This window comes from Falco rusticolus, chromosome 1, assembly GCF_015220075.1.
Source record: "Falco rusticolus isolate bFalRus1 chromosome 1, bFalRus1.pri, whole genome shotgun sequence".
In the NCBI taxonomy this organism is placed as follows: domain Eukaryota; kingdom Metazoa; phylum Chordata; class Aves; order Falconiformes; family Falconidae; genus Falco; species Falco rusticolus.
The window spans coordinates 953572-978158 of record NC_051187.1 but is presented as its reverse complement, the minus strand read 5'-3'; the positions used below and the strand labels follow the sequence as shown (position 1 = coordinate 978158).

At 49.4% G+C, this 24587-nt stretch overlaps 2 protein-coding genes across 9 annotated transcripts in view; both read right to left on the bottom strand.

Moving 5' to 3' along the window:
* Positions 1 to 6059: 6059 nt before the first annotated feature.
* On the bottom strand, positions 6060 to 17816 carry ENDOV (endonuclease V). Of its 4 annotated transcripts, XM_037403754.1 has the most exons (9): positions 17708 to 17816; positions 17091 to 17262; positions 15772 to 15906; positions 15251 to 15290; positions 15036 to 15148; positions 14857 to 14925; positions 14076 to 14201; positions 7414 to 7490; positions 6060 to 6369 (listed from the first exon to the last, which is right to left on the bottom strand). In XM_037403754.1, exons 1-9 carry the CDS (start codon positions 17749 to 17751, stop codon positions 6339 to 6341), a joined length of 807 nt encoding a protein of 268 aa, XP_037259651.1. In that variant the 5' UTR covers positions 17752 to 17816; the 3' UTR covers positions 6060 to 6338. The 4 variants fall into 4 exon arrangements, with proteins under 4 accessions (XP_037259651.1, XP_037259632.1, XP_037259622.1 ...); XM_037403735.1 differs by lacking the exon at positions 17708 to 17816 and having other exon boundaries at positions 6060 to 6366; positions 17091 to 17659; XM_037403725.1 differs by lacking the exon at positions 17708 to 17816 and having other exon boundaries at positions 17091 to 17657.
* Positions 17817 to 17848: 32 nt separating this feature from the next.
* Positions 17849 to 24587, bottom strand: part of RNF213 (ring finger protein 213) — a 55023-nt gene continuing 48284 nt past the window's right edge. For 2 of the 5 annotated variants that reach the window (XM_037403566.1, XM_037403576.1), the window contains 11 exons: positions 23916 to 24010; positions 23094 to 23345; positions 22650 to 22782; positions 21863 to 21946; positions 21306 to 21486; positions 20980 to 21181; positions 20755 to 20832; positions 20251 to 20448; positions 19342 to 19431; positions 19057 to 19235; positions 17849 to 18531 (listed from right to left, as the gene is read on the bottom strand). In XM_037403566.1, coding sequence (XP_037259463.1) covers positions 18378 to 18531; positions 19057 to 19235; positions 19342 to 19431; positions 20251 to 20448; positions 20755 to 20832; positions 20980 to 21181; positions 21306 to 21486; positions 21863 to 21946; positions 22650 to 22782; positions 23094 to 23345; positions 23916 to 24010 — 1646 coding nt within the window. In that variant the 3' untranslated portion in view covers positions 17849 to 18377. The other 3 variants (XM_037403586.1, XM_037403603.1, XM_037403595.1) reach the window with 2 other exon arrangements.

Here is a 24587-nt window from a genome sequence, read left to right as displayed (position 1 = left end):
TAGCACCGACCAGTGCATCCGAGGCGCAAGAGGCTTCTGGATGCCCCGATGTGGCTCAGCTGTCCCAAAGAGGACCAACGCTAAAAATGCCCATTTGCAGCCAGAGATCAGGGCTCAAAGCTGGGGAACAGGCTCCCTGCTGTGAGGGGAGCAGGAGGGATAGAGCCAACGGCACACAGCTGCCCCAACCAGCTGCGGAAGCCAAATGCACTGGAAACACAGGAGGGGAAGCTCAGTGCTTGTGGCAGGAGCTCTGCAGCTCCTGCCTTGATGGTACCAGTCTACAGATGGACCTGGTTTGGGGGAAGCATGAAGAAAACAGCCCCTCCAAAATCTACCTGGCCAGCACAAGTCAAAAGGGAAAAGGAATAAGAACTGGGGGGTGGGGGGAAATCTCAACAAAACCACTTTCCCTGTCCTCAGCATGAGCGTCCAAAATACAAACCTCGAGTCACCAGAGCTCAGTCTTGCAATATAAACTGCACAGGCAGCTTCTAGCCTACCACAAGCTCCAGACACGGAGGTGGGAATTCATTTCATGCAGCTTAGGCATCTGTGACCAAGTTACTCATCTAGACTGCCTCAATAATCAGAGAAGAAACAGACTTGCATCCTAAAGCATTTTCTCTCCCTTCTCAAGGGACCCCAGATAAGCAGCTGAGATCTTCTTTCCTGATCTCTAGGTGCCCACAAAAAATGTAAAGGAAGCAGATCCTGACAACCCACAGCGGAACAAACCATTCAGCATCTGACTGGCACAAACCTCCATCTCCCTTCATATCCTCAGAGGGCAAACAAAGCTGTAAAACAAGCGGCCATAAGAGCTCTCAGGCGGCTGGTGAGAAGCTCCAATCTGGTAGAGTGGCACCAATACCAGGTGCAGAAGGGGAATGTGGTTGTTTCCTTATGCCAGCTCAGGTTTGCACGGAGAAGCTCTTGAGCAGCCTTTGATCTGCCTCTATCTGCACGCAGGGCTGAGCCTGACCTGTGGAAGCCAAGCCTGCAGCAAGGAGGCTCTGCATGGAGCAGCTCAGGTTTAATTAAGCCAGCGCAGGCAGTGTCTGTTGATGAGCCCAAGGCATGCCAGCCAGAAAGGGCTCTCCAACATGTGCATCTCAGCAGGGCGAGCGGCTCCATCCAGCCTCCCTGCCGGTGAAGCCAAGAAACGGTTCCTGCTTTAATTACCAGCTTCCTGGAGGATGGAGCTGGGGGCAGCTGTGGAGAGCCCGGGGGGACACTGCAGCCCTGTCCTTGCTGTCCTGGCTCGGGGGGACACCCGGCCACATGCCCCACAGACAGAAGCCGTGCACAGGAGGCTGCACAGGCCAGGCAGATCGAAGCGCTCCCAAGAACAGGCAATCCTTCACAGCTTTCCTGCTCACACATCCCCTCCCAGCAGCATGTTCTTACTCAGGGGAGGGATTAGGCACGCGCCACACCCCCAGTGCAACTCCAGCAGGAATCATTTCACAGAGCTGCCTCTTTGCCACCGTCTCTTACAGAAAGCACAGCAGGGAGTCAGGAAATCCAAGCCCACACGACATATCCCAACAGCATGGGGAGCAGAGCCGGAGGATGCTAGCGCTACAGCCCAGCCCCACCTGGCAGCACCAGCTGAATGATAAAGCAGCAGAGGTGCCAGATTAGTTTAATCAAAGGTAGTCAGCCTTAATCCACCCTCCAGGCACGCAGCAGAGGCGCAAGGATTGTGTAACAGCACACTGTTTCACTGCAGTGAGAAGCTTAAGAACTATCCTGACCAACCTCTCCCTTTTTACAGAGCCCTTGCTTAGCTATAAGAGAGGATTCTATCTCCTTCCTTCATTTCTCCATCTTCTTCCCCTTTGGTTTCACTCCATTCTACATCTTCCTCCCATCAACATCCCAGATTTTTACCAGCCCTTAGCAACTTATATTTAGCAATTTGTGCTTGTGAACAATTCTGCCCCAGCTTGCAGCCCTTGCTTGCCACCCCAGGAGGTATCGTTGGACAGCCACATCCCTGCTCCGAGTGCCAGGGCTGCATCTTGCAGCAGGCACTGCCGCCGTTATCCCGCAGCTCCATCCCCAGGCCCTGTTCACCAGCAGCACTGAGGAGCTACCATGCAATGAGACCCGTTCAGAGGCTCCTGAACCCTCACAGAGAGAAATGCTAAAGAGAAAAGTAACCTTGGTGATAACAAGAGGCAAGGCTTTATAACAAGCCAGCATACACCAGCATACAACAATAAGTTGTTAGGAACCAGAAAAAAAGCTACGTTCCAGCAAACAGCTAAAAAGGAAGAGAGGTGTATGCATTTACTTCGGAAGGACACTCAAGCTCTAGTCTCTTGAGTTTCTATTAAGAGCAGGTTTCATGCATTACAAAGCGATTTTCCCTTCCCTAGTTTATAAACCAATTAGATAAAGACCAAGTTAATCCCTTATTGTGTTCAGAGAGCCACAAGTAGACACCAAACACGCAGATTAGTCCATTTGTTTAACTGCCTCCCCAGGCTGTGGTGGGTGGGAGAGCATCGCACAGTACAGGCACATACCAAACCCAAGCAGTGCCGAGCCCTCCGCTCCAGCAGGGCTGCAAGGTCTCACCACCAAAGCAACACCCATCCTCCACCCAAGCCCCGTAAGGGTGACTTTAATCCCAAGTCATCTCATCTCAGGAGTTTACCTGCACTCAGAATAAGAACAGAGACATATCAGCTCACGCAGAGGGAAGCAGCAGCAGCAATGCCTGGGAGAAGCTTTATGGCTTTTTTTTTTTTAACACTAGCTTCCCCCCTGCTCCCCAGGCAGGGGTACCCCCCCACAGCAAGGCAGCCTGTGGCACACAGGGCGGCTGAAGACAGCCGCGCTGCCAGCCCCAGCTCCCTGTGCAGAGAGCACACAGGCCTTACATGTACCAGAGAGCCCAGCAGGAAGAGACCACCCCAGCTGCAGACCCACAGCAGCGGGAGCCTCACATTCCTCCTGGGAAACTGGGCGCAGCACAGCCCAGCTCACACCTTTTACTGCAGAACCCCTACTGACCAGCACACCCCAACCCTCCCGTGGCCAAGCACCAAGCAGAAGCACAAAATCATCAATATATCAGGAGAAGTTAAAGCAGCACTCACCCACTTCAGCTGTACAGCCAGACCAGGAGCCACAGTCCCAGCTGCTGAGGAACCCCCTTAACCTCCTTTTCTAGCAGGGCCATCCCAGAGCAGGAGCTGCCCCGCTCCCCACAGACCCTTCCCCTGGCACAGCTGAGCTGCATGAGGCACCTCAGCACAGCCAAGGCACATTGGCAGCAGGAGCAGTGAGACCCAGAATGTGGGGTGAGCCTGGGCTGGTCCTGCAGCACCCCAACATGGGCTGGCTGCTCCCTGGGCCAAGGTAACCAGAAAACAAAACACAAAAAAAAAGAAAGAAAAGATGGATTTCTCTGGTGTTCTGCCCATGAGATCTAAGAAACAGCTGTCCCCTGCCCACAGCATGTCATTTGTGCCTAAATTTGTGACAGGCTTTAGAAGATGCTGTCCCCGTGGTTTAGTGAAGTTGCTGCTTCACATGTGGTTGGAATGAGAAATGGAGAAATGGATGAACTGTGTGCAGCTGACAGCGGTCCCATGGCTCCTGGGAAGAGCTGGGAAAGGTCCCAAACCAATTCCTCCCAGTAAGAACTCACTAGTTAATACCTCTGCTCCTGCCATTTCGGGGTCCTGCAGAGCTCACTCCAAGTCCAGCAGTTTTGGCAGAAACAGAACAGGCTGGGTATGTGCTCAGAGCTGAAGACACCCGGCCATGTGCTGAGGCAGGGAGCAGAGGAGGGGTTTTAGGGGGTGTGGGGGTTCCCACCCCAGTACGCTTTCACATGCAGAGGGCTGAGCGCAGCAGGCCCTTCCTTGTTAAGCCAGACTGTTTCCTGACGCAGGAAGAGTGGGCCACCGCTGCTAATCACCAGACTAATTCTCCTCCCTCACACCAGCATCCAGGCTGCAGCAGCTCTCCCCGCCACCCACTCTGGCTGTGGCTCATTGCCGGGGTCCTGTCCCCATCACACCTGGGAGCTGGGAAGTGGCACCTCAGCTGCCTCCCGCTGCCCCCCCGACCGCTCCGGGTGCCTTCGCCGTGGATGAAGGAGGTGGCAGCACCGGGGAGGCTGTTCTCATGGCGTTCGGTTGTTTCCCTGGTTTCTCAAGCTGGCAGCAAGGTTGGTTTTCAGGAGGCTTCATCTCCACATGCTCCCTCGAGATGGGGGCCAGGGCAGTGTCAGAAGAGGTGCTGCATCCGTGGCACTGGGAGCCAGGCGAGGCGGCTGCCCTCATGTCCCCCCAGCCGGAGAGGGCTGCCCACCAGCCTCCCGCATCCCGTCCCCTGCCAAAGCCCCTGTCAGAAACAAACCCAAATGCTGCCTCTTACCCTGGCCTGTCAGGCGGCCCCTCCAATCCCACGCACATCACCGGGATCAAAGGAGCACACTTTCACTGCGACGTTTTTCCCTTCCTGGTCTCTGTCCACCCACGTAACAAACTCCCATGTGAAAATGGCTTTGAGGTTCCCCAGGAGACAGCAGGCTCCTTCTCGGGGCTTGAAAACTGCAGCTGCTTCTGGCTTTGTCTTTTAAAACATATCAATCAGCAAGGGTTTTTTTGGGAAGCACCCTGTCAGCACCCGTCCCCCTCTTCAACACTCCCAAGGACCAGCCCGACAAAGCTCCCCAGCCAGGCCCCGGGGAGCCAAGCCTGGCACTGCTGCCCTTTCTCCCACCCGGTCTCAGGGCGTAGCACCAAAGGAGGAACCAGTCCAGACTCCAGTCTCGCAGATGCCACACAGACATGCAAAAGGGGCTGAATGTCCTCTATACCCAAAGCAGCACCAAGACCAAGGTAGCTGCAAGAAAGGAGCACAAAAGCTGTGAGATAAATTTATGCAAAAGTGCTTGGCAGCATTTAAAACAGACCACAGGAGTCCTGACCCTGAGCACCTCTCTCCAACCCCAGGAAAACATCCCTTCTCTTCAGGCTAAAATCTCACACAGCCATGGTTTTTGAAATCAATATGCCAGAGTTTTGGCTGTGTTCAAGAACTCTTGTATCTGCTCCTGTTGTGCTTTGGAAATAGCCAGGAATGACCTCCCAAACAGAACCAGGAACCCACACCTTTGGAGGAAAAGCTTTAGCCCTGCAAATTGGACAAGACTTGCTGTATTGATTCAGGGATAGAAACTGTTTGTTCTGTACTCTGCTGCTAAAGCAAAGCTTCACAAATGGCTTAATCAATGGGTGTTGGTCCAAGCGTACTGGGCACAGAGAGCTTCTTCCTGACCTAACACGAGTGCTCCCAGTCCACTCAGCCTTCAAAACCTCAAGCCTGGGATCTGTGGATTGTATTGATTGTACTGATTTGTATATTAGGAAGGACCTCCCTCCCCATTCTCCTTGATGGGAAATTCTCCTTTCCCCTGAGATGATCCTTCCTTCAGGAAGAGCTGGTCTGCACTGAGCCCCCTGCCTCCCTCACTGCACAGGGCATGACAGCAACACTGAGCGAGTCCAGGTACCATAATGCTCTTCCATCCAAGCTGTGCTTCAGCGGCAATGCAGAGCAAGTCCCCACCAAGACCAGCAATGGGAGAGCACCACATGCCCAGCACAGCTAGTGACCCGAGGGCTGGCAGCCACTGCTTGCCACCAAGGCAGCAGGCACACAGAAGCCACTGGCACCAAAGAGACAGAAATCTTCTCAGGTTCTGGAGCTCAGACCTCCGAGCCTTTTCCAAAATCCACAAGCAGACTGTTGGCTCCGTCCCCTCCCTCGTGAGTCACACGCCCACCTGAAACACAGCATCCTCTGCCCGTCTGTCAGGACCAGCCGGAGCTGCGCACTGGGCTTCTGTGGATGTGAGTACAGGCTGCAGGGGCTGGGTGGAAGCTGTTCCAAAACTGATGAGAAGGGAAGTCTCTGTGCCACAGAGGTGTGGTGGGAGCCAAAGGCCAGCTCTACAGTTTGTAACAATGTTAAGTGCATCAGCATCTCTTTGTACATCACCTCCTGCAACTGCCCAAGTACTCAAGAAAGTCACGGCAAACTTAAAAGTACATCTTTGCTTACACAAACATTTTTACAACATTCAAAAATCAGCCCTGAGAAGTAAACTCCAAACATTATCCTTGAACAGAAGCTGCTCTGCCAGCCCACCAGAACTACGCACAGTGGCTGGTGCTGTCCTGACTGACACGGCCTTGCACTACTCTCCCCTGGGGGGGGCACTTGGCTGTTGCATTTGACAGATCCACAGTCTCGGTGAAGGAGAGGATCCAGTGAAAAGGAGCCCTGCACCTTCTTCTGGCATCAGACTAATCATCCAATTCAGCTTCTTTTTTTCTGCTAGAAACAAAGACAAGGAAGGGTCACAGACTTAAAAAACCAAAACCAACAGCAGAAACCAAGAAGAGCAAATAACTATGTGACTTGGTAAGGGGCTCAGATATGCAGGTTATGAGATATATATGGCCGTAAATGGATAAGTTTGGGTTTTCTGTTGCACAGACCCCCAAACTTGCTAGCCTTTGTGTGAGCTTTAGCATCTGCCATGGCAGGAAGGTATCAGAGATGAAGCTCTAGCACAAATGGGGCACACTCAGTCTGGCACTGCACAGGGGTACCCCCATGGCCTGGCCACGCTGTGCAACTGCCACTGCAAGAGCAGAGAAAACCCCTTCTGCTTCTGGCTGAATGACTCAAAGAACAGAGGAGCTGAGCAGAGCATGGTAAGTTGCACGATCCAGGTGTCCTAAGGAATCTGTAAGAGCTGCCTTCAATCTTTCTGGTCCATCAGGACCCTCAGAGCAGAGTGGGCTTTTTTGTTCATCCCCAAGCAGCTCTTCCAGCAGGACTATCTAGTATCTGTCCAGCCTGGTACTGGTGTGGGTCTGGGGGAATCCTACAACAGACTATGAACTATGCTGAAACGGCAGCAGAGCAACACCACATGGAACTCCTACGCCTTGGTGGACTTGCTAAGGATTTAAACCGACAAACAGAGCAGTCTCTGGTCTACATTATGTAAAAGTGGGGGTGTCTGACCCTCCCCTTGCTTTCTGGGGGCAGGAACCAGCTCCCTGCAAGATATTTCTGTTCACCCTCATGCCACACCTGTAGGCGTTAGTGCTTTGCTTATCGCAGGCACTGGAAACAGACCAAATCCCCAGCGACCTTCCCCAGCCTAGGACACAGTGCTCTGTGGAAGAAACGTGTTAAGTACCACGGCTACAATCACCAGAAATCACCCTTTATGGAGGCAGCATATGTCCTGATGTCACTTGAGCTCACCTTGTTACCCCGTCTGTCCACTTAATGCCATTACTGAAGATCATTACATGAGCAGATCCCCTTTGGAGAGGCAGCTGCTTGGGCTGCCCACACACCTACCTCTCGGGCCCAGAAGATACGACCTCCAGCGGTGAACACAGCTGCTTCCGAATATACTCCCTTGATCTAATATCAGCCTGGAATTAAGGAGAAAAATGAGTGAAAATGGATTGATCAGCCTGCTTGGTACCTCCCCTTTGTTATCTCCGTATGCCCCTGCATGCCCTGATGTCAGTACATCACAAACAGCTTTTGTATGACTGTGTAGCAAAAAGGAACCTGCACGCTTCTTTCCTTGTTTGGTTTCTGTGCCTCACTGCGTGCTGCTTGGGAGAATGAAGGCTTAAAAAGAAGAAATAAGAGGGTCATGGACCAGCCATACTGGAGTACAGTCCCTTTCAGAAGCAGAAATGACATTCGCTGAACCCTTGCTGTCTGCCCCTTCATTTCTCACAGGAGTAAGCAGGTGAGGCAGCGGGCACAGACAGTTCCTGCCAGCTGCTGCCTAAGGTCTGCTCAGCCCTGACCTACCCCAAACACAGCAGGATGAACAGCCAAAGCAGGACCTAGACTGGGCTTCCTCGACAAGTGCCGGCTACAGCTGAGTGCATCACCCTTCACCAAGGGTTCCTATGGGACCCAGAGGATGACCTCACACAGGCTTCCAGCACACACAGCAGGGCAGTGAGCCTTCTGGCAAGCACTGACCCAGCTAGAATCCCTTACCTTACACCTACACTGCACAATAGCTCCTAAGATGCCCTCCTCATCGTCCAGGGAAGTGACAGTAAGGATTTCCAGAGGCTTAGTAAGCAAAGGGAGAGTTTCACTGGCAAAGGGAGAGTTGCTGTGGTGATGGGCTGCTTCTCCATTGTGCCTTATCTCTACACTGCAACCCCTTTGAAGAACCCTGCAGCAGAGCCAGGCTGGAGGAGACTCGGAAGTCTGAGAGTGATCTAGTGCTTTCATCCTTCGAACCAACCCAAATGAGTTCTTCCACATGCAGGCAGGTCCAAATGCAGTGCAGGAAAATGTAACGAGCAGCTAAGCTCCTTCACCAGCAACAGCTCATCACTATTTGATGAAAGATAGATTTGTTAGAAATTTGAGGGCAAGGTAACTCTTCCCTCAAGAGGAGACATTCCAAGAAGTGCTGGTCCACCACCCTCACTCCATAAAGGGATCACATGCCATGATTACATGCAGGTCTTCGTAACGCTGAGGAGCTCCTGTGCATCAGCAAAATGCTCACAGGTAAAGATGCCTAAAAAAATTACTCCCCTTGAGCCCAGGACTCTGTCCACTCTTCTATTTCTTGTGATATTCTTCAATGCTTTTGCTCAAAGCTACCAAAATCCTTCAGCATATAATGATGCACAAAAGCAGTACATCCCCTGGTACCCCAAAAGTTGTTGGGTGTGCCAAAACCATATGGTTGTGAGCGCAGATCTCTGCGGCACTGCAAGGCAGTTTAGCATGAGACAGTGGCTCATAGATCCCTCCTCAACAGGTGGGGAACTACTGGAGTATTTTATTGACAAGTCCCAGAGCAGCAGAATGCCCCAGAAACTGCTGCAATAACCTTCACTGTATACTCAGTGAAACAGAAGTTGTGTCCCAGGACTATGCTAACAGGGACTCCCACTGGCACTGCAAGCAGGTGCAGGCTGCAGTCTGGCTCACAGCACTCCAAGATCATCCATGGTCTTTATACCTGTGACACTGTGATGTTCCCAAAGGATTAACTTTTCTGGTCACTAATCAGCTGAGAAACAGGACTCTGCCCTCCACAGGAAACTGTAAATGGAGAGGGGGAACACTGAGAAGGCTGTGAAGAGTTTGGGAATCTGGTGATCCAGCAGGCAAGTTCTCAAGAGCACATGGGATGAAATGAGAGAAGCTGGCCTTGCCCATTCCTGTACCCATCCCTTTCCTTCCTCTGTTCCAGCAGTTCTATGATGCAGCAACAGATGGAGAACCACACCACGCGTCTACTGCATATCCTTTTCCCTAGGCAAGAGCCTGGCTCATCCTGCCTATGTGCCTGATGAGCTGGCTGTGTGATGGTAATTACGCAGCTAAAGCAGGTTAAAACATCCACTAAAAGCAAACAGAGACAAGACACAAGCACGTTGTTGTGGTTTAACCCCAGCTAGCAACTAAGTACCATGCAGCGGATAGCTCATTCCCCTCCACCAGTGAGATAGGGAAGAGAACTGGAAAAAGGTAAAACCCATCCTGTGAAGTTAAGAACAGTTCAGTAACTGAAATAAAGTAAAATGTAATAATAATAATAACTGTAATGAAAAAGGAGATAACAAAAAGAGAGAGAGGAATAAACCCCAAGAAAACCAAGTGATGCACAACAGTTACTCACCCCCTGCTGAGCAATGCCCAGCCAGTCCCTGAGCAGCGATCAGCAGCCCCCAGCCAATTCCCCCAGTTTATATACTGAGCTCTATGGTGTGGGATATCCCTGTGGCTGGTGCGGGTCGGCTGTCCTGGCTCTGCTCCCCCCCAGCTTCTTGTGCCCCTCCTCACTGGCAGAGCATGGGAAACTGAGAAGTCCTTGACTTGGGGTAAGCATTACTTAGCAACAACTAAAACACCGGCGTGTTACCAAAGTTATTCTCATACTAAATCCAGAACACGGCACTGCACCAGCTACTAGGAAGAAAATTAACTCTATCCAAGCCGAAACCAGGACACACATCCTTGGCTCTATTGCAGTCCAAAGGCAAAACTGACAAGGAAGACAACAGGAGCAAATTACATGCCAGGCCATATCCATGCGCTAGGCTCTGCTTTCCAGTACCAAAACCAAAAGGAGTAACATTGAGGCTCTACAAAATTCACAATTCACTGCCCTCCTCATCTGAAACTGAGCTTGGAGCCATCACCTCATCAAAGTCATCCTCATGCAAGTGTCCAGTTCCTCCCTTCCTCTTCTGATAACACTATCCTGTGACAGGAGTCCTCCTGAGCTCACTAGGAAAATTAGATTGCTGTGTCTTAACAGCAACGCAGGACAACATGTGGCCAGAGTGGGGCAGGAAGAAGAGCAACGGAAATCCTAAGAGCTGGAAGAAAGCGTTGCTGGACATTTACTGGATGTTCTTGTCCCCCGCAAGTGTTACTGTTCAGCTTTCCAGTGCTGCACCATACTCGCAGAAGACTTAGATGCTATCAGAAGCATGCAGATCCTGGGCTCTTGGACAACTTTTAAGAACTGGCAGTTGACTTTTACATTCCCTCAAAGTTTTTTTTTTCTTTTTTAGAAACTACCTTTCTCAAAAACACTGCTATGCTATGACATTTTAGAACAGCTGCTGTGCCCCACCTCAAAGGCAGAGTGTCTCTCTCCACTTAAAAAGCAGTATGTGACCTTCCCAGCTGGAAAAGCTTCACAGCATATGATGATCATGCTAATAAAGTGGGTTAACGCATCCCCAGTGACTGTCCTTGAAGCATTTGCTACTGTTATCGCTATGCTACTTCTGAAGAGTCTCTCCCGCACCTCAAGAAGCTTCCCACCACCCCTCCCATCCTTGCTGCTCCTAGTCAGACCTCTCAGGTGCAGGCTCTGCCTGCTTACCACTGGAAACGCAGCTCCACAACTGCTTAACGATTCTGCAGGCTCGAGAATGAAAAATAGTTACACAAGGTGTGGTTTGTTTGGGAGATTTTTTTCCCCTTCGCTCTATAATTGGACAGTTTCATAACTGAACTGACAAATAACTTTGATCACTCCAGGATAAGAGATTACGTGATGTATTTTATAACAAGGGAAGGAGGTTGTTCAATAGAGTCCCTATTGGGAGACCAAGGTAGCAAGAGTCACATCTTCAAACCACTTTTCTAAGGAAGAAAAACCCCACCCATGTTCTGCTGAGAGACAGCTTAACCCAGCGTATTAACCAAGAGGCTAATCAATAAGATGGATAACTGTCCCGTAATAATCCTCACAGATTGTTTCTATTTTCAGAGGGGACTAGTGCTGGCATTAGGGTCTGGAACTGTTGCTTTGCCTGTTTTATGAGGGGCAGTGGTGATCTCTGTGTACACAGCAAGCTTGCAGTTAGTGGTACATCCAAAGGGACTTAAGAGTTTCAGGATATCAGTTGCTGATTTCCTTGCTGGGCAGCAGGAGCTATGCACACTGAGGAGAGGGATGATGGCTTATTTCTCAGTTCTCCTATGGGCAAGTGTTTAGTATTTCACATGAAGTGACCTGCAGAAATTCACAGCTCTGGGCAGGCCTACTTCTGTCCTTCTTGATGGGCTGAGGCAACATCAGGCTGTCCTATCAGCCACGTCCTGAGCCAGCAGGAACCAGCTGGGCAAGGTGCCAGCTGGAGCTAAAAGGATCAACAAGCGAGCTGGAGGCTGGTGTGCAGCCAACCAGGAACCTGAAACAGGGAGAGAGCAGAAGAATCAGTCCCAGCGCAGTCCTTGTCAGCTGGAGAGTGCTAAAAGCTTGTGTTTCCCCGCTGTGCATGGGGATCCTGGGTGTGAGCTGGCTTGAAGCGTGGGCAAACACCTGAGAGGGGTTCTGACCTCTGCCAGAAGTAAGCAAGGGCAGCTGCTCTCAGGAGGGCTTGGTATTGTTCCAGTGCCTCTCAGTTTGAATGCTTTGCTTATTTTTCTGGGATGACAACTCCTGCCTCCTTCAAACCCTGTCTGGGCAGCTCCAAGTGACAAAATCTCTGCAGAAGAACCTCAGAATCTCACAAGCTGGCTCAGCAGAGATCACCCTCAGGCAAGCAAAATTCTCCCAGGTTGCCCTTGCACTTACATGTGATGTAAGGACTAAGTGGGATGTAAATACTGATTGTAGGTGACAACAAACTTCCCTCTGCTTTCTCTCAAAGATCCCTTCTCTCACCTGCATCACAGCCACAGTTCCTTTGGCAGCACGACCACATTGTGGGCTGAATGCAAATCAAACCATTTCTGATCACTGCCTAGATGCTGTTGCATGCCCAAGAAACACAGCATACCCTACAGAGACTGGCCAGTTCCCCTAACAGCTGCACAGCACTACACCTACACACGCTGCAGCATAATACTGCCTTCATACAAACCGTAAACACAGCCTCAAGAAGGTATGGGCAGCTGAGGTATCTTAAGAACATATTTCTAGGACTACCAGAACACACAAACTAAGAGCTCATGATCCAGAAGTCTTTCACAACACTGGGAAAGCTCTAAGCACATTACCCATCAGGTCTGCAAGCTTGTTCTGGGGACACAACATAGCAAAAAGGCCAAGTCAGCCATCTGTGGCAGAATTCTCCACAGCCTTCTACTTCCTAACTCCAGCTTTCAGAGCTCAAGAGTTGAGGCTTCCAGCACTGTCCTATGTCAGAATCCGTGATAGTTACCATACAGAGGAACTATGCCAGGGAGAAGTCCTATGGAAACGTTTAAGTGTCTTTATCTCCTGCCGTTCCTCTATCTCTATAGTAAACACACTCCCTTTTGGATTTTTATTCTCTCTTTAAGGAAAGTGACAACCATTCAATCCATCACTCTAAATAAAGGTCGCAGTCAGAGAACTGGAAGAGTCTCAGAACACAAACACTGGAGGTAGCCTGAAATGAAATGAGGGTGATGAAAAGCTCCAAGACACCTTTTTGTTTCCAAAGGGAGTGCTTTTCCCCCTTCCTTTGAACATGCCAAAATGCACAGCTAGCTCAGAGCTCTGCAGAGACATCTGTCCCTTGCTGGAAGAGATTACATAAGAAGATCTATCAGCCTACTACCGTCTGGCAGGCAGTGGTTTATGAGATCAGAAACTCCAGTTCTGGTATGGACACTTCAAGGTTTGTTTTGCTCTTAAGGTGTTAGATTTTTGTCTGGTCTATAACCACAGACTCCAGACTCTGTTTTCAGAAAACACTGCAGTACCAATGAGAAGCTCCTGTGTGCAGAGACTGTAACGGCCCTCAGCAGGATCACCTCAGTGCTGCGCCGAGGAGCTGCAGAGCAAAGGTGGCCAGACACCTGACAAGCAGGCAGTGCAGCAAAGCGAACGGCGTGTTCCAGGGCAACGTTACCGACATGGGTATCTGAGCAGGCTCTGCTCCCTGGGCAGTCGCTGGGTCTGGCCTGCCTGAGCCACCAACAGCAGGGTGACCCTGAGAGAAGGGAAGCACTTGTCAGGCCAGAAGTCCCAGAGGCTTTACACTTCTCCGGATCCTTTCCTCAAGCCCCGTTGTGATTTAATTAGTCTGAAACTGAGCCTTTTGTGGCAGCTGGGCTCACTGACGGTGATCCAGTGCTGTCACCTACTGGCTGGCTGCCGCCCAGAGCTGCAGCTCTTACAGAGTGCAGTAGCAGGGAAAAGCCCAAAGGAGCAGCACTGCAGTCTGTGCTAGGCTCAAAGTGCCCAGGAAAACTGCATTTCCAGCTCCCGTGTATTAACACCAGCATCACAAAAGTTGCCTGCAGAGAGGAACCAAGAAATCAGGCAGGCTGGGTCTGCAGTAAGGGCTGCGTGTGCTTCTGGGCACTGTGTCATAAGAACAAGCAAGAAGTAAGGAAGGACCTGTAAATGACACCACAGCAGGCTGGGGAAAACAGGCCAGCAAGGGTGCCAGTTGCAGAACACCAGTTGGAGTCAGTAGAAAACTGAGGCTCCAAAATATCACCACAGGCTTGGCAACCACAGCCCCCTCCACTGCCTGCCTTCCCCTTCCTCAGCTCCCTTGCTTTTGTACCTGACGGATGGGCTCTGGGATCCGGTACCTGCAGCAGGACTTGACCAGGCGCACAGCTGTCTCCAGGCACACCTTGTGACCCACAGAGATATAAAGCGGCTTAGAGCTGTTGTAGCTACGCAGGACCTGTGCGTTCAGAAACAAGAAAAATCAAATACTTAAGAGGCTTATTTTAACAAATACAGAGTGGCAGATGAATTATAAGCTAGCCAGTTGCCTTCAGAAGGTGGGATGGTGGCTCCATATTTGGCAACCCCCAGCCTTCTTGAACCTCTTCTACTTCCCAGTATCTCCTCATAGGGACTGTTTGCCCTTACAGACCACTGTGGCCCCTCCTAAAATGCCTCACACTGCTCTGGGAAGCAGAGAGACTTGCTAATACAGCCTATGTTGAAGTAACACCAGACGCAGGAACTTTTGTACACCTGCCCCTTTCCTGTGCAGCACACTTCTGAGCCAGCTGCTCCCATACTGCATCCTGGCAAGCTGCTACAGAACTGGCACCTCTCCTTGACTGCGGCTCATGAACGGGGGTGCTGGAGCACAGCACCTCAGATGCCATAGCCATGAACGTGAACGTATCCAACACCTGAACTGCCAACTCCTTCTACAAATGTCTGAGCTCACAGAAAGGGGAAAGCAGCATTACCAGATACCTGTTCACACTGAACTAACATCACTGAGACAGTCCCACTTTAGAGACAACATTCTCCAGTGCTCTCAGCTACAAAAAGCTGGAAGACTTGATGGCCAAGCAAATAGGAAACTTCCCACAGCTTACCATGCCCAGGACTCTCCCTGATGTGCCTGTCAGTGGGAATGTATCTCCTCCCCTCTGCAGGGAACGAATCTAGGGATAAACACACACAAGATCAGTTTGTTAGGAAGTACTTACATCCCAAGAGAACTGGGACAGCCACATATTAAAGAGTGGAAATAAAATTCCCAGCCTAGCCTAACCTGCTCTCTGTGCAGCTCATCCCTGACCACGCCATCCACATGCAGGAGGTTCTTGGCCACTCCAATGCACGGTAGATCTGTCAGGACTCCAAGGTGACAGGCCACACCAAATCCTGCCAACAAGAAGTCACTGTAACTGCAGGACACTAGAGAACAGGAATCTCAAGCAGCAGTACAGGGACCCTGGAGACCAGGGTTCTCCAGTAAAGTCCTACCTCTTGGATGGAGCAGGCCATTCCCATCTACAAGTACCACCTAAAAAAAAAAAAAAAAAGGAAAGAAAAAAACCAACTTTTTTTCCTGTGCACTGAGAGCCACTCCAATAAGCAAAGAGTGATGCTGGCCCTGTGAGGAAGTCTCTCTCAGTTCTTTTACTCCTCTCTGTAAGTGTCTTCCTGTAGTGTCTACAGCTGACTAAATCACAGTCATAGAATCATTTAGCTTGGAAAATATCTTTATGATCAGCAATGTGAGCTCTTAGCGGCTGGCAACGCTTTTCACTGGTGCTGCAGGCAGAATGGGACTCCCATGGTCAAGGCCTGGCTGTTCTGGGCTCAGTATCCCTGCTCCCTCAGGAAAGGGCAATAGATGCCTCAACACAACTCTGACATCGCACTTTCTGCTCTGCCAGTGGAAAACAGCCATATACCACAGTCTCAGGAGAGAGAAGAACCCCTTTCAGCAGCACCCTGTACCCTCACGACATCTCAACTTGGGACAAAGAAATATGTCACACCTGAGGTCTGAGCTTGGGCTCCTCCTGCTGAAGTCTCTGAACAGCTTCTACCAGGAAAGGGACCTCTCGGAAAGCCAAGAATCCTGCCACGTATGGGGCGCTCACAGCCACCATCCGGCAATCCTCATACAGCACCTGGGAGCAGTAAGACAGTGCAGAGACAATGACCCTCAGGACTTTGCTGGTTAGATCCTGACTGTTTCAGAGGCATCTCCTCTGGTTTATATCCCTTATTCTCATCTTTTTTAAAAATACTCTGCTTCTGGATCTCTCCCACAAAGCCAAGGCCACCGGGTTGTGTCAGTCTCTCACTCAGAGAAGTGGATGGATAATGGACTTGCTGACAGAAGAGGGCTGGACATCACCTATCATACCCTGCCTGAGAGTGAAGTCTTCGAAACAAAATTAGAGCAGCTATTCTAACAGACAGTGGGGGCACCTCAGAGTTCACCTAGTCAGAGCACTATCAAAGGGTGTCTGTTTCTGTGCAGGGATAGGCCAAAAGACACTCTGTAAGACAGGACCAATAAAAAAAAAACCCCAAACAATCATGCAGGACAAGTCAAGAATCAAGGCAGGATTTTAAATTCAGTTCATAAAAATCCCAGCAGCCAGTATCAAACTTTATTTCTCTGCTTGTTATAGATTTTACAGTGAAAGACAATTTTTATATCATTTTGAAAGCTGGGAAAGAGACCAAAAATCTTTATTAATTCAAGTAAAATGACTGTTGGATGTGAGATTCTCAGCAGTTTTGAAAAGGCTTTTTACATGTTACATCCCATATTATTAGCTGATTCCTAGCAAGAACTCCCAAACAAGACATCTGCTGTTTGAGTGCTACAAATGCTTTAATTTCCTCTCAATCAGCACTGAATAACAACGGTCCATTTTGTCTCCTTCTGGGTAGTGGGTGAGACTGATTATTTTCAACACATACCTAAACCAGCTAAAGCCTTTTGTGCCTGACCACAGACTACATCTCATCACGGTATTTTTAGATTTACCAACTAAATTGAACGCATACTAAAGCTATCTCTCTGCACCTTGTAAACTCCCAGTAATCCTACAAACCTCTTGCAATTAGGAGCAATTTGCATCACATCTTTCTTAACTTCTCTCCAAATCCTTAAACGTATTTTTTACTCTGTTCATTTTTCTTGCCAACAGTCGGAGGCTTTGTTGAACATACATGCGATAACTTACTGATGTCCTGCAAGGCAGAGGCACAGCAGGTAACAGCCTCTGTGTTAAGTGTTCTATAAAAACTGTTATCGCACACCTGGACGGAAGGGGTGAAACTGTTCCCGTGCTGTTACCTCAAGAGCTGGGTAGCTGAGAACCACCAGGGAGGCGCAGGCGCTGGTGTCATCTCCTTTGATATAAGATAAGTCCACACCTCCCACTCTCTCCAGTCCTGTAAAACGTGAATCCTTTTGCCACTCCTCAGTGTCCTCCTCTACCACGCTGGTTTTCAACCGTGCCTGCTCTCTAGTGAAAGACCACAGAGCCACCGTGAGGAGGGTGCCCGTCCTCCCCAGCTCCAGGCCCAGCACCGCGGCCTGGCACCATCCCTGCCCCCATGGCCCCAACCGCGGGGGCGGAAGACCGGGGGGCTCTTCCCAACCGACCCCAGGGCTTGTGGGGACAGAGGAACCCCTCTGCTGCCTCTGGGGGATGCAACTGCCCTTGCTCTGTGCGTGTCGCCTCATGAGGGCCGTGGGGCGGCAGGGTAGGGGACCGCGGGGTGAAGGGGGCCGTGGGGCTGCAGGGCACCCCGGGCCTGCCCCGGTAGCGGAAGGGCAGGGGACCCCCAGAGGAAGCGACGGGGGACCCCCGCGGCCTCCCGCAGCAGGCCCAGGCCGGAGGCGCGGGCCGCCCCCGCGCACGGTTGCCATGGCCACCGCCCCCGCGCATGCGCAGGCCGCGCCGTTACCGTTCCCAGCGGCGGAGCGTGGCGGGCGGCGGCGGCTCGGCCATGGCGGCTAGCGGAAGGCCCCGCGGCCGCGCCCCCCCCCAGGAACGCAGGCGGCGAACGGCCGTTCCGGGCGCGGCGTGGAACAAGGCGGGACGAGACTCGAGAAACAGCTTTATTAGGAAACGCCTCCCGGGCGGCGGGAGGGAGAGCCCGGGGGCGGCAGCGCCCCGGCCCTTTGCCAGCTCGGCCCCGATTCCGCAGCGGTGCTGAGCCCCCGGCGACAGGACAGAGGGGACCCCCAGCAGCAGCCAGGGGAGCCAGGCCGAGACAACCAGTGGCAAAATGAATGCAGGTTGCAAAAAAAAAAAAAAAAAAAAAAGCCTTTCCCAGGATCACAGAATGATGCTTTTTTTAAAAAAAAAAAAATCCTTCATCTTTTTCAGGCAGTTTTTTTCCAAAGTCTCTGCCTTGCCACGCAGCCTTCTGTTCCTCCACCATCCTTCCACTGCATGAATGCACCCAGACTCTGCCTCATGCTGTTGGTACTGGAGTCAGTAAAAACACAGCCCAAAACAAACACCCAACCCCCAAAAAACAGCTCGCCCAGGTTCCAGAGTTGCCCCAAGACCCTCTGTTTGTGGCACAAAGGCCCTGGGCCACGGCAGTGGGGGGGGCGCGCAGGCCTGCCCTAGACCTCCCAGCACTCCCTTTTGAAGAGCGCAGCTGCTCGCCATGTAGCAGTAGCGTGAGAGAGAAGAATCTCATCTGGGAACAGCTCCTGCAGCTCTGTAGCCAACTCAGAGTCTTTTTCGTCAAGGTAAGGAATAAGTGATTCCTTCAGGCTAGAAAACAGAGCAAAAGTAGTATTAATAGATAATGTACCGCAAACTACAACTGCCACATAATATTTTGTACACTAATATTAAGTACAGAGTTTTAACACGTGTCTCTTGTAATAAGAAAGATTAAACAGGCAGTCAGATTTAGAGAGAGGCTAAAGGACCCAGAAATGGGAGGCTGCAGGTCAGAACCAAGCTGTTAGGGCCAAGCTGTGCGCATGGAAAGCCAAGTGTCCTCATCTGAGCCACTCCAGAAGTGCTTGCATTTATCTTTAGCGCCCATGAACAGCAGCTCCTGGTATATTCCAGCAGTGTTCCTAAAATAACTTGTGTAAGATTAAGAGTTATACGTGCCAGAAACAGGCAGTGTGTCTTGGAACTAGCTGCATATTCTTAATGTTGATGATTCTGCTTTGTGTCAATCATGACAGTCATTTGCCAAGGGAACAGTTTCCATCACAAGCATTTTCAGAGACAGAAAAGCTCAAGTTAATAACAACTGTGTTTGGTTTGGGCTGCATAACTTACCTCCACGTGGGTCTTAATTCATCCACATCTTTGACACGTCTCAGCTTCAAGATTATAATTTCATGGAGCTCCTGCAGGAAGGTTTCCAGCCTTGTGTGGATAAGGAAGGTGTTGAGGAGCTTGGCCATCTCTGGAGTGAGCTCAGCTTTGTAGACTGTACTGACATCTACAAAAGGATCCTAAAAATGCAGTGAGGGGAAAAACAACCAACCATACACATCTGAGCAACTTCATTTTGCGAAGAGGAAACAGCTGATTAGGCACTAAGTCATCAGTGCACCTTACCCTTTTGAGGCGCAGAAGCTGCTCAGATTTGCGCGTAGAGAGAAGTTGCCATAGTGCTATGTTGTGCTTTAGGTGACATCGTCTGAAAGCCTGAAAGAAAAACAGATATATGGAGTGAACCTGGATGTAAGGGATGTATTTAGGAACCTGTCCGCACCCTGCCCTGCCCATGCAGGTCAAAACTGCAGCGCAATGCAAGCACAAAGAGTTCAGCAGGGAGCTCACCGAGCCCTTTTAACCTGGGTGGAGAAGCAATACCGAATTCTTTCTCTTCCTTATTTTGCCTTCAATAATCCATCCTTTTGGTATCACGAAACAGAGTGGGAAAGTGATAGGGCTATGTCACACATGCTTGTTATAACGCAGTGCCTTTGCTGCCACTGGTACAGGACCTCTTTTCACACATCATTAGGAGATAAAACCTTCCCCCCAACACCACTTCTGAGAGGTAAAGGGATATTTTCAATCCTGCTCAGCACCAGGCAAGCCAGTGTCACTGAAAGCTGACTCATAATTGAAAGTTCTCCCTTTTCGGAGTTTTAGCACTGCAACTAGTTATGCTGACACTCAACTGAGAATTCTCCTTCCTGGTGCTGACAGAAGAGCCTGGATCTACAGAGAAGAGTTTCACCTTCCGCACTCACCCTGCACCTGACTTTTCTCTGTTGGGTTTTGCAAGAACCTATTGAGTATCAACAAGCTAGTAGATGCTCCATCTTGCAAACACTGGTTGCAGGGGAAGGGAAAATTGTTTCCCCCTCACCAATGAATATGGTGGAGAGAGAATTCTATCACATATATTTTTCAAGCTGAACTAATGCTGAGCTTGGAGATCAGACTGGCTGGATTTAGTACAAACCAGTGTAGAATTTACCCTGTAAGAACAAGAGCTTTGGTCTCAGGACTCACCTGCAGTACATGAGGGTTCGTCTGATCACCCATCTGCAGAACATTTTCAATGTAGTCAGTCAGAAGCATTTCGGCATTCTCTCCAGCCATGGACAGGAATCCCAAGGTAATTTCAGTAACAGACAGAGCATCACAGACATCACTGTAGGACTGTAGTTCCCCGGTGATCATGTTCATCACAGAACTGGGGAGAGCACTCTGAAAACCAAAGCCAAAGTAGTTGCTAGTATTAGTCTAGAGCCAGTCCTTATTGCTGCTCAAGTTGCTAAAGTCGTAGAAGATGGCAGAGCCCCTGATTTAGGAAACTGAAAATATTTAACTATATCCCTTTCCTCATTAAATCCTGACTGACAAAAGGCAAGTTTGTACTTACTTAAGGCATGCTGGGAGATTAGCAGATGAGCCTTCAGATGAACAAGGCAAGTGACAGAACACAAACCCAGCGTTTCTCAGGATTGCCAGGGGTCACATGCTTGCCCTGTTTCCTCCAATGCAGAAACTCACCTGGTCCAGCTTATTCCTGACATCATTAAACAGCTGTTCATAATTGCGATCATGCCTGTACACAAGGGTAGGTATTCCCTGTCAGGAGGGAAACACATGGTTGTAAAGCTTTGGTAACATCGCTTACCCTGCTGCAGTGCATGCCTAGCTGCAGTAACCTCTGCAGGGCTCCAGCATCAGCCAAGAAGCTGTCTACAGAACACACAGCTAGCTGCCTTGTCCTACCGTTAGGGTGATGAGCGGCTTCCCCTGCAGGAACTTGCTGATGACTTGCTGCTGGATCCTCTCCAGATCAAAGTCCTGCAACGTCTCCCCTCCCTTCTCCATGCTGTACTGGCAGTTGGACAAGATCAGAGGGATCAGGTCTCTATCAACTTCATAGCTGATCAAGTGCAGGTCAGCCACTTCTGATGGACTGATCAAGTACCTGCAGAACAGAAAAGAGCCTCTACTTAGAGCGAGGAGCCTTTATGAAGGAGGGAAAGCCGATTGCATGGTAGCAGGTCATACAACAGAGCCCCCAGAAATGCCTAGCTGGAATAGCAACATACCTATCGTCTTCCCTGATGAGTTTGTTCACCGAGTGGACAAAGTCATTGTGCAGACCAATGAGGTAACTGGCTAAGGCTGTGGAACAGAGACCCAGCCCCTGTCGACGTGGCAGAAGGACCTCAAGCTTGATGTCCAGGGTCAGGTCAGCATCACAGTAGCCTTTAGGAAGCTTAATTTCCCCTGAAATAAAAGGCAGAGAAGACTGCCTGAGGTGGCCCGCCTAAAGCTAGCCCATGATGACCAAGCCTCTCTTGAGCTGACCCAGGTCAGGAGAAAGTATAGAACCTGAGAGAAAAGCAGTGCTCTTTCCATTACATATAAGCACTAAAGGGAGCAAGTTCAGGTGAGAATACTATAAGAGGGAAACAAATTCTTCTATTTGCACCTAGATCTTAAACCTTTAATGGCCAAGGTCAGTTCTGAGGATATGCCTCAGCATCACTTACGGGAGGAATGTGAACTATCAAAGAGGAGTAGCAGAGGAGCGTGGTCCAGCAACTGGCAAGCCCTCGCTTCCATCACTCTTGAAAAAATGCTGGCAAAGAAAGCTACTCACCGTTGGTGTCCAGCGAGCTTCTCAGCTTGTTCCAAACAGACAGAAACACATTCACTCTCCTCTGTAACAGGTCCCTCATCACATCTGAGGAATAACAGAAAGACAAATCCTTGAAACACCTTTCACTGGCAACACCATGATTCTCTGTAATACAAGAATTCTCAAAGCACACCACTGAACTCTAGGCAACAGCTCAAAGAGATGCAAAGAGACTAAACAGACATTAAAAACACTCTAATTGTATCAGAGTCATTTGCTCTGTTTCTTTGTATTCTTCCACTACTGACTACTGTTGGCCCAGGTGACAAGGCTAGATAGATCCTCAGTCTGATTCTGCATAACCTTTAAGTACTTTTCTGTAAGTACTTAAAAAAGTAAGTAATTGTACTTAAGTGCAATTGAAGGAGTTGCCACAAAATGCCCATGTGCTGCTCATGAATGGAAGAGAAGGACATCTATTCCACCTTTTAGGCAGGCCCTGATCTAGGGCAGAGCTTGAAAATTCAACGTACCCACTGCTGCATTGAGGGATTTAACTTGCCTATCTCTGAGCAGAGCCCCCAGCCCTTGTGAACAATCTTCCTGTGCTTAAATTATCTTTAAAGACACCTGATGACTTTTCCAAGCATAACTCAAGGGTTAAGGTCTCCAATTCATTTGGATGGGAGTTAAAAGGAAAATATGAGGGCTTAAGATTGTAAGATCAAGAGAAGTTTTCACCTTTGTTTTCAACTGGACTATCCAGCACTTTTTGTTTCACTAATTACAGTTTTGGCAGTCTTCTCACCTGAGGGGCATTCGTTGAGGAAGTCTCTGATTGAGCAGTGTTTGACATCAGCGGTATTCTGAAATTGCCTCACCAAATCTCTCTGCAGAGCCAAAATCTCTGGTAGGAATTTAACCAGCCTCAATTCTGTTTCCTGGAAGAGGAGAAGAGGAAAGGGGGTCTATGAGTAAGGTTGTTGTTGGACAAACCATTTTTGAATACTTTTATGAAATTACTTTTTAAATGTTTAAAAGAAAAAATATTTTACACATGCAGTTCTCAAGATTATAGGAAGTTATGAGGACAAGGACACTGTATAATCCAGCAGTGGTTTAGTCCTGGGCAACTGGCCTGAGCAGGGTTGGACCAGACTACCTCCAGAGTTCCCTTCCAACCTCAACCAGACTGTGATTCTGCAAACTGATCTCTGAACGTCGTGGTCCCTCATCCCTCTGTCACACTCACCTTCTGCAGAAACTTCCAAAGGAGAGGGACATTGTCCTTTGCATTCTTTTGCTGGACTACATGGCCCAAGTTCTCCACCGAAACCCTCTTTCGGCAGCTCCACATCTTGGAATGATGTATGTGACTGTCCCTTGGCAGCTGGGACAGGAAAGCAACTGGGTCGCCATACACTATTTTCACTATTGGATTGGAAGAAATTCTCTCATCCTTTTGTATTTGTCTATTTATTTTCAGAAGTTTCTTATCCAAATCCTGCATTAAAAAAAAAAAAAAAAGTATCAGAATTGGCAGTGTCCTGCCATGTTGAACCTCCACTAGAGTCTATTTCCCTTACACTATGATGACCAATTGACACAAGCATGTCAAAGCAGAAGATGAACTCCTAGAAAAGGCATATAAAACATACTGCAAGACAGCTGTTTATACCATAAAGTTCTCCAGTTCATGCAACTCACAGGTCTTCCATTCTTGAGATTATGTATATGGTGGTGGGTGCCAGGGAAGGCAGATAGCATATAGTTGTTCCAAATTAATCCTCACTTGGACAAATACATTCAACTGAGCTGAGACACTTCTGCTCTTCCAGCTATACAAAATCATCATAGCACAACTCTAGTCTCAGATACTCGTTTCCACAGACAGAATAAAGTTGGTTGACCCTTACAAATTGAAGTGAACCTGCAGTGGTGTCATAGATGGCTTGGCTTTAGGAATAGCTGGGAGAAAAGCGTGGCACAGATACTCTACAGCAGGTCAGATTTCCAAGTTAGTCAACTTTGAACTGCACACAGCTGCTGAAATTTTATACAGCAAGTTTCTCACCTCCAATTCAGGAACAATAATTGTGTTTGCAACATCTTTTTCCCAGTTGTTTCTCTTCTCCTTGGTGGAGAGCACATCATCAAACTGAACTGGCCCTGCAACAGCAATATTTAGACTCTTACATCTGCAATATTTCAGCTAAAAGAAAGCACAGATTCTCCAAGTTTCCAGATGTGACATCCTTGCAAGTTAGCATGACAAGGCAAGACCATTTACAGAGATCCTAGAAGCTGGATGAGCACATCCTGGTCTAGCTGGAGAGTGTCATTCAAAACAGCACACAGTGATTGCAGGTTTTCAGAAGCTTCAGTCCAGTCACTCATTTGAATTATGTGGACATTTGTACAAGTCAGTCATAATCCCAGAGAGGTTAAACAAGTTGTCCAAGGTCAGAGCACAATCAGTGGCAGATCAAAGAACAGCACTTGGAATCCTGATTTGTGCTGTTACACACTAAAAACATGGCTATTACATATAAATCCCTCTATGACAATGACTCATCAACTTCAACTCCAGATTCTACTGTGAACCATACTCTGCCATCCCTCTTCTACCAAATAGCTTCTTGGTAGTCATTCAGAGGGCAGTATAGTATATACACATACACAGCATGAGCTATCTCTGCTGTGAGCTGAAAGCTCTGTCAACATTTCATGAGGTTATTTATTCAAT